General features: G+C 37.8%; 1 protein-coding gene across 1 annotated transcript; it reads right to left on the bottom strand.

Annotated features, from left to right (window-relative positions):
* Nucleotides 1-264: 264 nt before the first annotated feature.
* ATP6V1D (ATPase H+ transporting V1 subunit D) lies at nt 265-13,736 on the bottom strand. Its single transcript, XM_017666902.3, has 9 exons — nt 13,466-13,736; nt 9,104-9,221; nt 6,926-7,005; nt 5,554-5,621; nt 4,806-4,850; nt 3,759-3,862; nt 3,135-3,201; nt 1,898-1,976; nt 265-958 (listed from the first exon to the last, which is right to left on the bottom strand). Exons 1-9 carry the CDS (start codon nt 13,504-13,506, stop codon nt 817-819), a joined length of 744 nt encoding a protein of 247 aa, XP_017522391.1. The 5' UTR covers nt 13,507-13,736; the 3' UTR covers nt 265-816.
* Between the last annotated feature and the right edge of the window lie 122 nt (nt 13,737-13,858).

The raw sequence follows: 13,858 nt of genomic DNA, 5'->3' as shown, positions 1-13,858 counted from the left end.
TTTTCTTAGATTAGGAAAGAAAGTTATCAATAAACCCTCTTAACTCACTGGCAATCATACATATATATGTTAGTGCCCCGAAATTCAATCATCTCAGTAAGCTTATCAGTAAAATACTGATACATAAAGAGGGGAAAAGGAGGCTGTCCACATCCCTTATATCCTCATCCTCAAAGAAAAAGCTCTTTCTGGATGACAATCCCATGTGCTAATCTGAGCATAGCAACACTGTTATTCTTAGCAGTAAATTAATAAAGGAGCAACTCATTTTTATATCATTTTACTCTTTTTATACTACAGTTACATTTAAATTGGCAGAACTGTTCCTGTTACAGGACAAAGACCTGGCATGCAAGGAAAATAAGAGGAGGTTTTCATAAAGGCTGAGAAGTACCACAGTTACACAAGGATGGCTGCAGCCATTAGCGCCAAGGTGTGCAAGTGGGTAGGAACACAGTGCTCCAGCAGTAGCTGGCCTACATTTGTTAGCCTGAGACCGCTGTTCTTTCTTTCCTCAAGGGAGTTCCAAATATGTTTGGTAAGCACATCACCTGTAACAGATGTAAATGGAGGATGGGTGACACCTGCAGAATGAATTCTACAAGTGCCTGGGCAGGATCTACAGATTGCATCTGTGATCAATGGTTGCTGAATTATTATTCTGCAAAGGTAGTCCCATAAATGGACTTCCAGGGGAATTTTACATCCAGTGGAATTCTTAGGCCAAAAAATAAATAGGCACACATACCAAACCTACACACCATGAATTAAAATGGTGCCATGTTAGGGCTTCTGTAAGAACCAGAGCAAGAAAGATTATTCAAACAAAAGATCCTCATCCTTCTCTTCAGCCAGAAGGTTGGCAGGCTCCATCACCTCTCCGGCTGCCCTCCGCTGCTCCAAGTCCTTCTCAGATTTTTCCTTGAGAATCTTCTTCTTCTCCTGTATTTTCTTTAACCTGTAAAATAAGGGAGGGGGTTTTCTTAACACTCTTTCAGTACTAAGCAGATTTGATTTCTAGTTTTGTAACAAGGATAACAAACATGCTAGAATGACTTTACTTTCATTAATCTTAATTTCAGTAATTTATAGCCCATTTTGAAAAACATGATTTGAGGTGGAATACATACATGTTTTAAGCTAGCAACTGATTTCAAAAGCTCCTATCCCTGGGTGAATAAACTTTGAAATCTATCCTAACAGTGTAACAGCTTTTGAACATTCAGACATTTGGTAAAATTGTGGATCATTCTATTTGGATCACCACAATACTGAACATCAGTGGAAGTCAGAAACTAAGTAACTTTTTATAACTGAGATTATAAATCATACTCACGATACCTCTCAAGATCCAAGACAGCCACGCCTTCACCTATCTCCTGCTCTCTGAAGCTGGCATACTGACACCTGTGCACTGCCTATTCAGTATTGTCCCTACTAGCTCTAAATGTTCATAACCAATTCATGTACATGCATCATTTTTAATGTTTTGTGCTAATTCTCTAGTGGTATAATTTATACTGTTGTGTAATGTCCCCGAGTACTCTCTACTTTCTCTGGGAACACAGTCAACATGAGTACATACTTGGTTGACTGATTAACTCCAGTTTCTTTTTACATGGTAGATATCTACATCACTGTTTCATTTTAGAGAAAAAGTCCATTAACAGTTTCTCTGAAAGGCTTAAGTTTTTGGAGATGCCATCCATGTTTGCGGTATGTGTAAAAAATGTAGCATAGATCTGTCTCCACAGCCTCTGACAATATTATTTCTTATTTATCAAAATAAAATATAAGCTGTGCTAATTCTAAAGAACAAGCCAAGTCTCAGCATTTAAACCAAGCCTTTGGAATATGGAAAATAAAAAGTGATCAGTAACCGCCAATTCCAACAAACCTATAGAACTCTTCTCGCTCTCTCTCATCCAGCTCTGTGATGATATAAGCAAGGGTACGTTCAATCCGGGGAATGATAACTAGGGTTTAAAAATACACAGAAATATAAGAACTTCAAGCCTTTTTTCAAATAGCCAGTGCTCATTTGTGTGTTACTTTTTTTATCCTAGTATAAAATTAATGCACCCTTAATACAGAATACTTAGGGAAAAAAATACAAAAATAAAATGTATAATCCAACCACCCTAAAGTAACTTGTAAATATTTCATTACAAGCCCTTCTAGTGTCTTCTATGGACAGATAACAATGGACCATGATATATATACAACACTTAATATACAGAATTTCAACATACAACAATAAACCACTGATATTTTAAATAGCTATCCATAGTTAAAAAGTGGAGCATCAAGCAGAGAATTCAGTAAGTTAGGTACTGTGCCAGTCATAGGTTCTACTTTACATAGAATTTGCCTGCTCTGCTTCTAGAATGTGAACTCCTTGACAGTTGCAAATATTTTGTTTTGCTTACAATTCCATTATGTTTTGCTTGCAGTTCTGTACACAAGGCCCAGCATTAACAAGAAGTCAGGAGATATGTCTTGACTTTTTAAAAATGAGGTAACTTCCTCCTGAACACTAATAAAGCCCAGCAAAATTTCATTGCTGTGCAAATTTTGCTCCTTTATTACCTCAAAATTGATTAAATGTTTCTTTAATGAAAACTGAGTTTCCTGAGCAAAAAGTATTATATCAACACTAAGTAGTCATACTTTTAGGATAATAAAAGATGGAAAATAAATGCATCAAATATGAAAATGCATTTTTAGAAATCAAGGAGAACAGTACAATAACAGGACATATGGCCCAAGAGAGAGGGGTTTAAAGTTAAATATTTAATGTGTTCAAAAGATTTATCACTCAATCAGTGGGAAGAACTAAAGAAAACACTAAGGCTCTTGAAAAAGTGAGTTTCACCATTTATTTATGAATAATGAGAAATGAATAAAACATCCCATAATTTTTAAGTCACAACTCTCCTATATAACTTGCCCCAAATTGTACACATACCTGTCTGTCAAAGCACTTAACACCTTACTGCTGGCTCACTGCCCTTCCATTGCAGAGGCAATGTCTTATTCACCTGCAATCAGTGCCTGGCTCCTAGCAGCTGAGTAACAAGTATGGAGGTACAGACAGCAGGTGAGCAAAGAGCCTCACAGCAGCTTACACTCACCATGTTCAATGGCATTTACACGCCTGTTGGTTATCTTAATAGCTTCATCCAAGGTAACGAAAGAAGTCTAAAATAAGAGGACAGATCAATAATGTAAGTACAAAATTTTCCCAATCATGACTGCACCTGGCTTCCTCAGGCTGCACTTGTAGAGAATATTTGGAAACCAAGACTACTTTATAACAAGCTTATAAAAAGAAAAAAATAGAAAATTCCAAAAAGGTAACATTACTTCCATGCTATTATAGTTTATTTCAGACTCACCTAAGTTACAAAAATGGCAAGAGGAAAGAATCAGGCACTAATAACCTAGCTATATAGTAACTGGCCACAACAGAAAAGAATATGGTTTTCATGGATAAACCATGTTCTATTTGCATTTAAATCCAGTATTGACTCTTCTCACCTAGCAGAGTGAAACAAAGCACCACACAAACATTGTATTAGCAGTAAAAAAAAAGTAGGCACAATAGTACAGAAGTTACCATTTCAGAAATAAACATCTCTTGTCACACAGGTTCATGGAAACAGTTTAAAGCAGTAAGTGCAGGCTACTCTGATTCAAAATCTGAAACATCCCCACTCGACTATTAGAAGTCAAACTGCAGCTCTTCGGCTACTGACCTGCAGTGAAGCTAGTTCCACCAGTAGTTCCACTGCTTTGGCATAATTCCTCTTTAATTTAGCCAACTGTTCCCCACCTCTGGCTAAACCGGTTAGTTCATAACCTAAAAGAACCAGTCAGACAACATTTGTATTGAGAGAATAAATAATCTCCCCATAAAATTATCAAGAAGAAGGTAAGTCAAAATAATACCAAACATGGAAAAACAAATTAGCCCTTGTTAAATGTTAACAAGAAGTGCCCATCTCACTCCCCAAAACACAATGAAGTTTTCCATAAAGATATGATTCTAGATATAATTATGGGAGAAGCTTTTAACCAGTCTTCACCTCACCAGATTGCTGGATTAGCCAATGTGCCACATTCCCTTTGCAGATCATACTGCCTGATGCCCCCAATAGAGGGACACTCTTGTTAAACAGACGACTCTTTAGAAAGTGCTACTTCTTTATTTGAGCTGTACTGAGCATTCTTATCTGGCACCAATGAAAGAAGAGTGCCAAAGAAAGAATATTGTTGTTCCTATGAAAAAAAGTTGATTACTTTGGACTCAGTGAAGATGTATTACTACCCAGAAATGCTGTAAAATTAGGAAAAGCTAAGACAATTATACAAAATGGAAGTGGGCTATAAAAATCTAGGAAGATTTAACATTCAAATTGCATCACAATGTCTAAAATCTTATTTTAAAGAGACCCAAACTAAAAATGATAATGCATTATGGGTGTGGTTTATTCAGAAAGACAACACAGAAGTCTAATCAATGGATTCATAGTGAAAGAAAAGGCCAGGGGGCCCTTTATATATTTATGTATTTCCAGGTTGAAATAAAATATTTTAAGATACGTTCAATGTCTTATGACTCTCTGCCGTAACACTTGATTAACTTATGAACCGTTGTCCCAACTCTAACAAATAAAAAGTCTTCTAACACTGGAACCACTGAATTTTAAGGTCTATCTAGAACCATTTTCCAGAGCAAGGTTCATTTAAAGAAAAATCAGGAAAACGCATTGACACACTAACATAAACAGTCTCACACTTACTGTCAGTTCCTTCATGATAATGTTCAAATACTGGCAAAGTAACACCTGTTAAACATAGAAACATATATGGATTTACAAACATGTCCTTGAAGTACCATTTCTTAAACACTGTTTTCTGTGTTTCTTTTTCAGCAAATACTCAAAAACCAAGAGATTGTCTGGAACTGTCACTGGTTTGTTAGTGAATTTAGGAACCCGCCTTCTTAATTGCTCATTCCTATTCAAGGGTCATATTTTCCTGAGTAATAAGGGATCTGGTTGTTACAACATTTTTTCCTTTCAGGTGTGAGGAATTAATATGCAAAAAAACTGCACTTATTTAATGTATACACTTTGATGAGTTTAGACATATGCATAACAGACCCATGATACCATTACCACAATCAAGGTAATCAACATACCCATCACCCACCAAAGATTTGTGTCCCTTTTGCTTTGCATGTGTGTGCCAAGAACACAACATGACAGCTACCTTCCTAGTAAGTTTGTAAGTGCACACTATTGTTAACCACAGGCAATACAGATCTCTAGAATGTATTCATCTTGCACAGTTGTAACTTTAACCCACTGAACAACTCTCCATTTCCCACACACCCATCCTCTAGCAACCACCAGTTACAATGGTTTTAACATATAAAGTCAGTCAACTTGTTCTAAGTAGAAAATATACTGGGCCATCAAGATCTTGCTGTACAAACAGGTTAATTTTTAAAAGTCATCTTTTCTCTCCCAAGGGTTGAGAAGTTACCTGCTACATTATCTTTCTTTGCTCGAATCTTCACTTGGGCTTTATTTACATTTTGGATAACTGTGGTGCTGCAGGAAAAGAAAAGGCCTTGATAGTTGAGCTTTTAGAGTGAGAAATAAACCTACAGGAACCATCAGGTAATTTCAACAAGCATGAGATACCATAATTACGTATGTTTTGATAATTGTCTTTTTCCAGAAAAAGAAAAATCACTGCTGCAAGAGGGGACCTTAGAGAGCAAAGAATGAACAATATTCAAACATTAGCCATAAGAAAAAAATAATGAATTTAAAGTAGACAGATTACTTGAGTTTTCAGTCAGGCGTGTGATGCACAGGGTGACTTTAAGGATCTTTATTCTGCTAACATAATTCAGAAAAAACCTTCCCTTCTTCCAAGTTTGCTATTCAAACCTGCTAGGTCTGGCTAAACAGGTAAATTCCTTTACCTTGGAACCTATCTAACTTTCGTCTGGCTTTGTCTAACTCCCACTTGTTATTATCATAAAGTGTTTCTCCCAAAGCCACCCTAAAACATACTCACATCCCACTTAAATACTACTGATTCCTTCCCTCTACTGAAAAAGTCAATGCAGTTTGTGATGCTACCAACACTGGCAAAAATTAGTCTACTACTTCAAAAGGCCTTAAGCACCTCAGGCTATAAAACCTGTCCACCAGGCAATGCTTCTAGAACTTCCACCTCTGCCCCCAAATAGCCGTTTGATTTCAGGAAGGCACTGAACTTGAACTGAGAATAATAATGCTTGCCTAATTTATCTCACAAGCTTATCTGGAGAATCATATAACATATGTAAATTGCCAAAACCTCTTGTGAAGCAATAATTAAACCATTCTGTCTGCTCTGTAAAGTATATGTTGATATGACAGAAGCCATTAATTCATGCCCTTTAAACAATGAATTCCACTCTCAAAAATTTATCCTAAGGAAATAATTCAGCAGAAACAAAAACATATATGCATGAAGATGCTGGTGACACCTTTTCTAATATTCCAAAAATCTGAAAATCAACCCAAAGGTCCACCATTAGAAGAAAATGTTAATAAATTATGGTACATCTTGTGAAAGATTATGCAGCTACATGAAAATAAGGAAAAATATTTATGATGCAATATCATCCATTTATCATACAAATGAATGATAAAACACTAGGTAACCTTTGCTTGCAACTATATAACAGGTGGTAATAAAGACAATGGCTTTAAGGTGATGGGATTAGAAGTGTTCTTCCTTATTATTACTGTATCCTCTGTCTTTAATGCTTATATATTTAATTAAAAATGGCTTTGAAATGAAACTATGAACATGAATGCACTTTGATTTTTCAAAACACCCCACTTAGCCTTCTTACCTGAAGTCCCCTGCTGTGAACTTGGCCTCAGCAAGTGAAAAGGCAGCTTCTCTCATCACTTCACCCATCAACATTTTAGTCTGGAAAAGCATAAACCAACAGCTGATTCAAGTACGTTTTTTTTTAATATGTAAAAAGCATGTCATAATCATATTCCTTTAATAGCCATCATACTGTATGCCAGATGTGCATGTAAACACTGACTTGATAATGATAAAAGAAAATACAAATTTCCAATTCTGTCTAAACAATTTTGGTTATGGTCACTAACAGTGTCACAAAACAATGAGTTAAGGATCAGATGAAGGTTAAAAAAAAAAACTAAGAAATAACAAAAGAGACTGTAGTAGAATATTGTCTTAATCTTTTTAGGTCTTTCCAAGAATTATATGTAAAACAAAAGCTATATAAAGGAAGAAACTAACAGATTTGACCAAATAAAAATTAAGATACCAGTTTTAAAAAGAGGTAAGAAAAGGACTTGGAGAAAATATCTTGAACATTTTACACACTAACTAAAATATAGAACTTCTACAAAAATAAAAAAGTTCACCAAGAAATCAAATCACCAGAAAACATGAAAAAATGCTCAATTTCCCAAATAATCAAAGGTAGTGCAAAATAAAATGATGCCAATAGGTTGGCAATAAAAAAAATTAATAGCAAATTAAGGAGAATTTATGGTAACAAGTTCTCTCACTAATCATTTCGTAGGAATGTAAACTAGTATAACAATTTAGGGGACAATTTGGCACATATCTATCAAAAATATAAATTACTAACCCTCAAGATTCTAAATTATTTTCCAGAGAAATACTAAGATACATATAAATAAGAATTCAAGAGAACCCTCCCCAACAAAATGGTAAAACTACACATTCATCAATAGAGAATTGGTTAAATTTCATTGTCTGTGTGATGGAGTACCATGCAGCTATTATAAAGAATTCGAAGATCTATACGTGTTGATGTGGAAAGCTATCCATGTTCTACCACGGGCTGGGGGGGACAGGGAACGGGGCAGGAAATGTTAAAGACTCACACATACAGAAAATAATTGCATATGTGTTACTAAAAAGATCCATGTGTGTGTCCATATGCCACCAAACATGGTACTCTGTATCTGCTACCAAAAAGAAAGAAAGAAAAGACTGAAAGGCTATAAACTAGTGTCACAAAGAATTCCTCTGGGGGATGAAAGGAGGTGAGCTGGGGTTGGGGGGTGGGGGATTTGGGAAAGAACCTGCACTTCTTTTATATACTTCTATATTCGTGCATCATTTACCCAAAAAGCACTGAGTGAAAACACACAATGACCCATTCATATTGACCACAGACTGTTGGTCACCATAGGGAGTGGGAAGAAGGATGGGTGTAGAAGTGAAGGGGATGAAGACGTACAAACTGCAAATTGTAAAGTGATTCATAGGAATGGAAATACAACATAGAGAATATAACCAATAATACTTCAGTATTTTGGTATGGTAATGGGGTAACTCAACTGTGACAAGCATTTATCAATGTATATAATTATCGAGTCACTATGTTGTATATCTGAAACCAATATAACATTGCACATCAACATTATTCCAATTAAAAAAAACCACTATGTTCTAGCCCTGTTCTAGACAGTCCCCATTCTCATGGAACTGACATTCTCAAATGGGGTGGACAATCAAACAAGACAAATCTCTTCCACTAAGACATGCTATAATAAAATAAAATAAGGATATTTGCCAGAAGTAAATATGGTGGTCACTTCAGACTGGATTAGGGATGGCCTGTCTGAAGAAACCAGAATGGCCAAAGCAGCCAGTCACAAGAAGTTCTGGGGAAAGAGCATTTCAGGCAAAAGACACAGCTAGGGTAAAGGCCCTAGAGGAAGATGTTCGGAAGAATGTTCCAAATAAGGTCAGAGTGGCAGGCAGGGACTGGGTCAGATCAAGGTGGGTTTTGCAGGCAAGAGTAAGGAGTCTGGATTTTATTAAATGAACTATCTGAAACTTGCTACATTTACATGGTCATTTTCACTTTTGAAAGAAAAAAAAATTCACTAACTTAAAGAAAAAATGCCCACAGCAAAAATTCACCAACTTAAAGAAAAAATGCCCACAGCCATGCTAGACTTTCCTTAGGTATTTCTAAAATATACACTGTTCTAAGCAAAATTCTTTCTACCTCTATTATCTTCTTTAGAATCTGCCGAAATCGAAGAGTTAATGCATCAGACTTTTTCTTCAGGAGGTTTCGACCTGTCTGTGCTCCTTTTAAACGAGCCTTCATGATGGTCTGTGCCCTATATAAACAAAGTGAAAGATATTTATTCCCATTGTTTAAAAGAAATAAAAATACCTCACCAATACAATGCTGAAATTATGCTTTATTCTTTGATGTCATGAGAGTAAGAATATACAGCATTTGTGTGTGACAGGTTTAATTGGTGTTTCAATACTATAGCTTTCTACCCTCAGTGTTTCATAAATGAGAAATTCATTAATTTAAAAAGAAACAATTCTTTAATATCTGAAGTATTTGTTAAATCGTAATAAAAATTTATAAGGAACCCTATTTTATGATGCCAAATTTAAATACTTATTTGATTTGTAAGTTAAATACCTGTGCTTCCAATAAAGGAGTATTAAGGATTTTAAAAAATCCTTATCAAAATTTGAAATGCACTTACCTTCAGGACCAACAATTCCACCTTGAGGAATTTATCCTATAGATTTACTCCTGAATGTACACAAAAACATGCACAATGTTAAGGATGAGTACTCCAGCCTTGTTTGTAATAGCAAAAGGGTGGAAACAAGTTCAGTGTTCCATAAATCATGGTTCATCATACAATGGAATGAAAGGCAACCATAACAAAAAGAAGAAGATAGATCTACATGTACTCCCTATATTGTATTGTCTGACCTATGCAAAGTAAGGGATAAATTTGCTTATATGGATACAGAGAACAGTTCTAGAAAGGATTCACAGAAACTGCTAACAGTTTTCTTTGGGAAATGGCACTGGGTGAAAAAAATACTAATCTTTTTACTACTATTCTTTTGTAGTGCTTGCATTTTATACCAGAACCATTTACTTTTTCTATTAAAAATGAGCATTAAAGTATTCTGATGCCATTATTCAAAACCCTGCTTCCAACACTTTATTAATTTGTAAGTGACTCTGGCTAATGAATGACATACATAAAGACTCCTGTGAAATGACAAGCTACTGAGGTCTCCTTATCTCTTTATTTCAATCTTTTCCCATCAGAAACACCAATACCAAGGGCAAGAAAGCAACAGCAGAAACTAACATTTCCGTTCTTGTTACCCTATACCAGATAAAATGTAATAATGGGGGGAAAATGGGTAATAAGATTCAACAAATAGGCTGTACAGTAAATACTTAAAGTGATCTGTTTAAGGGGATATTATTTTGTATGACTGGTACTATAAATAACTGCAAAATGGCATGTATTAATGAGCCTTTTGGGTAAATTCTTATACTGAAATCTTTTAACACAGGCAAAGGTTACTGACAATTCTATAACTGGAAGGGGCTGTACACATTATCTTGAAAGTTAGGAAAATGAGGCTCAGAAAAGTGACACAACTTTTCCACAGTGACTCAGTGAAGAAAAGAAAGCAGCAACTTGGTTTCTGACTCCAGTGACTTGCCCAAGGCTCAAATTAAGGCTCAGACCTAGGTCCACTGTACCCCATCCACTTCCCACATTGCCTCCCTTACAGATTACAAATAGCACCAGAGTTCTTTGAAAAAACTAGCTGTTGGTGACCGACTTTGCACTGACTGGCCTCACTGGAGGTCTAATCAAGTGAAGCTAGTTCAGTTTCCAGCCTGAGCAGTAGTTCTCCACCCCAATGTGTACATTTAACATTCTGCATTGTTGACTCTAACCACCAGAATGTGGGATCAAAGAGATGGGTCAAATCAATGTCAAATCCTAATACTGCAGATTCTGGCAAGGTTACAGTAAAAGGATGAGCTGGTTATAAAACTGAATTGACCATGCTTATTTTAATTTCCTCCTAGGTAATGAATGCCACCCTGTGAAACAGACAAATTTTAATTCTTGCGACTCCAGCAGAGTGACTTGCCAAAGGGTTTACAGCCAATCTGTAGTAGAACCTGGATTTGACTGACTTCTGTTTACTCCAAATTCTTCACGCCTCACCTGCTTCCACTCTGACCTTGTTTTGCTCTGAGGTGCCTAAGCGGGTGGCAGCCCCATTTCACAGAATAACACTGAAAGGTGGAACGGTTTGAAACAGAAGTCACTGGTGTATTTTCTGGCCTACCTCTTTTAAAAAACCTATTCTTTTACAAGTTTCAGAGCTGCGCAGCCCTACACAAAAATGTTTAACCTCCAGCTAGGATGACTTTGTTTCCAGCTGAATCAAAGACATCTGACTGCATGACAAAGTACCTGCTGCTAAGCCTTGGGGGGGGGAAGTACTCAAAGAAGCAGTTACTTCCTGCAGCAGATATCCATCCTCTCACTCAGCAAGCTCTCAAATAGCAATTTTCACCTTCACAACTTACTACTCTTCTTGTCTAAACCCACAGAAGTCTATTTTCACCTTTTAGTCTCAAAGTAAAAACAAAAAACTGTTAACATTCTACTATCAAAGAAAAATACAGCCGGGCAATAAAGTAGTAAAAACAGATTTTACTCATTACCCACTGACAGTAGGGGAAAGAATTGAGTTCCGTTCCTATTTGTATAGAGGTAATTGGACATTTTAAAGGCAGAAAGGAAGGAAGGGGGTGAGAGGAGGCAAGCAGAGTCAGAGAAGTGAAAAATTACAAAGCGTTGGTTGGTGGAAAGGCCATTAGACCAGCTGTGTCTGCTAGTGGCAATTATGGAAGTCAGGGTTCTATCCTCCCACACAGACTGGGAGACAGAGGCCCTATTATCCCTGATGATTCTATTTCAAAGAAATTATTTTCAGGTCCTATAAGACACTTGAGTTGTAGAAGAGATATATACATCTCAAAGGGAAAAGACAGGATTCATCATTGTCAGTCCTTTTTAGTAAATGCCCTAAGAGGCCTATCTCTAGTGTTTGACAGAACGAACTGTAAATTCTTCTGGCAGTGGTGAGCTTTCTCAGGCAGGCATGTAATGGAGGCAGGGGTCATCTGAGGAACACAACTTAAGGCTGCTAAAAGCTAGCTACTTTGGTGGTTGCTCAGCGCAGAGGTGGGCAGAGCCAGAAGCATCAGCGCTTGAAGTGTTGCCCCTCTCCTGGTCCCTGGGAGCACTTTGCCTTATTTATTTCACAGATGTTGCCTTTCTCCACGACTGATCTGCTTCCCCGTAGTATAAGCAGCTATTAAAAGTCAGTGTGTGGAGGTAAAAAAACAATAAAAACAACATCCCTTTAATTTAATTAAGAGCTGTAGCCACCTAGTCAGAAACAGAAGTCTAGGTTTGGGTTTGAATTATTAACTCTTTCAGTGGCCTCAGATTCTCTGAGAAAAAAGGTCAGGATGAAGAAAAACCAACAGAACACTATAGGACCACAATCAAAAGATCTAAATGTCAGAGCTAAAATGACTTTCTGCTCCTCACTGAAAGAAAGAAAAAAAAAAAAAGAGGAGACAGCAATAACAAAGATTTTTACTTTCCACACGCTGTTACTCACTTCTAAGAAAACTTCAGAATTTTCTTTACAAAGTGGTCAAACCCCTGGGGGACTATGCTATTTCTCCTGCCAAAGAATTCAAGTCAAAAGAGAAAGGCAGCCCACATCAGAGCAGATTCCCAGGCATAGATTCATTCAGGGAACATGTTTTGTGGACTTTCTATGGATTAATAATCAAGACACTCTCTTAGCCTGGAGAGAGCTCACAATCCAGTGGGAAAAATATGTAAACAAATATCCACTTTACAATGGGATGGGTGCTATTAACAGAAATCTGAACAAGGTGCAATGGTTGAAGAGCAAACTGGAGTGCCTCAGAATCTCGGGTATCTTCCCACCAGTGACATTTCATAGGATCCTGGAAAATAAGTAAGAGGATCCAAAATAGAATCTGATTCGACTCTAGGGCAATTCAATTCAATCATCAATTTGCTTTAAGACTCTTCCTATAAGCTTCTAATCACAGTAAGCTTCCCTTCTCAAAGTGTTTATGAAACCTTAGCTTGTCCGTCTCTGCTCAACTGTGAGCTCTGTTAGGGCAGGAGTGGCTATGATTCATAATTATATAAATCCACTGCCGGCTTCAATAAGGGAGTGTGCAACGAAGGCACAATTAATGAGTAATGTCGGCGGGCCTCCACAAAAACCGGCAGGCAGGGCGTCTGTTCCTATGGGCTGGGATCGCTTGTCCAGTGTGGTTCACTCAGAGGAATGTGTGACAGGGCCGTCAGGGAGCCTCGCCCCGTAATCACGAAAAAGCCTCGGGAGAGCTCAGAAAACAAGGAACCTCGCGACTGGCCCAGGGTATGGAGGGTCGGGGCTCCGGGCTGGCGTTCCCGAACCTGAGAGCTGCTCGTCCCATTCTTTTACTTACATTCGCGACGGAAATATTTCAATTCGGTCCTTGCCCGACATTCTGACGGTGACTTTTCTGTTCGGGTCTCCACCCGGGTAACCGTGTCTGCAACTGCCCCGCCACAAGGACTTCCTCTACCAGACTCAGCTGATTGTACCACTTGACCCCATAGCGTTGCTAAGAGGCAGCCGGGATACTCTTTCACTTCCGCTTCCTGTTGGCGGGGGCCGGGGCTCGGTGGAAAGAGAAGGACGGGAAGCAGGCGATGCCCGGATGTTCAAGGTGCGTGCCCCACGGGGCCGCCGGTCAATTCCGGGTCGTCACCCAGCCCCTCCCCCTCCAGCTCTCAGGCGGCTGCGCAAGGCCGTGTACACGCTGGGTGAACGGCTGGGAGAGAAGCGTATACTCCTC

This window comes from Manis javanica, chromosome 8, assembly GCF_040802235.1.
Source record: "Manis javanica isolate MJ-LG chromosome 8, MJ_LKY, whole genome shotgun sequence".
Lineage (NCBI taxonomy): Eukaryota > Metazoa > Chordata > Mammalia > Pholidota > Manidae > Manis > Manis javanica.
This window is presented reverse-complemented; position numbering and strand designations above follow the sequence as displayed.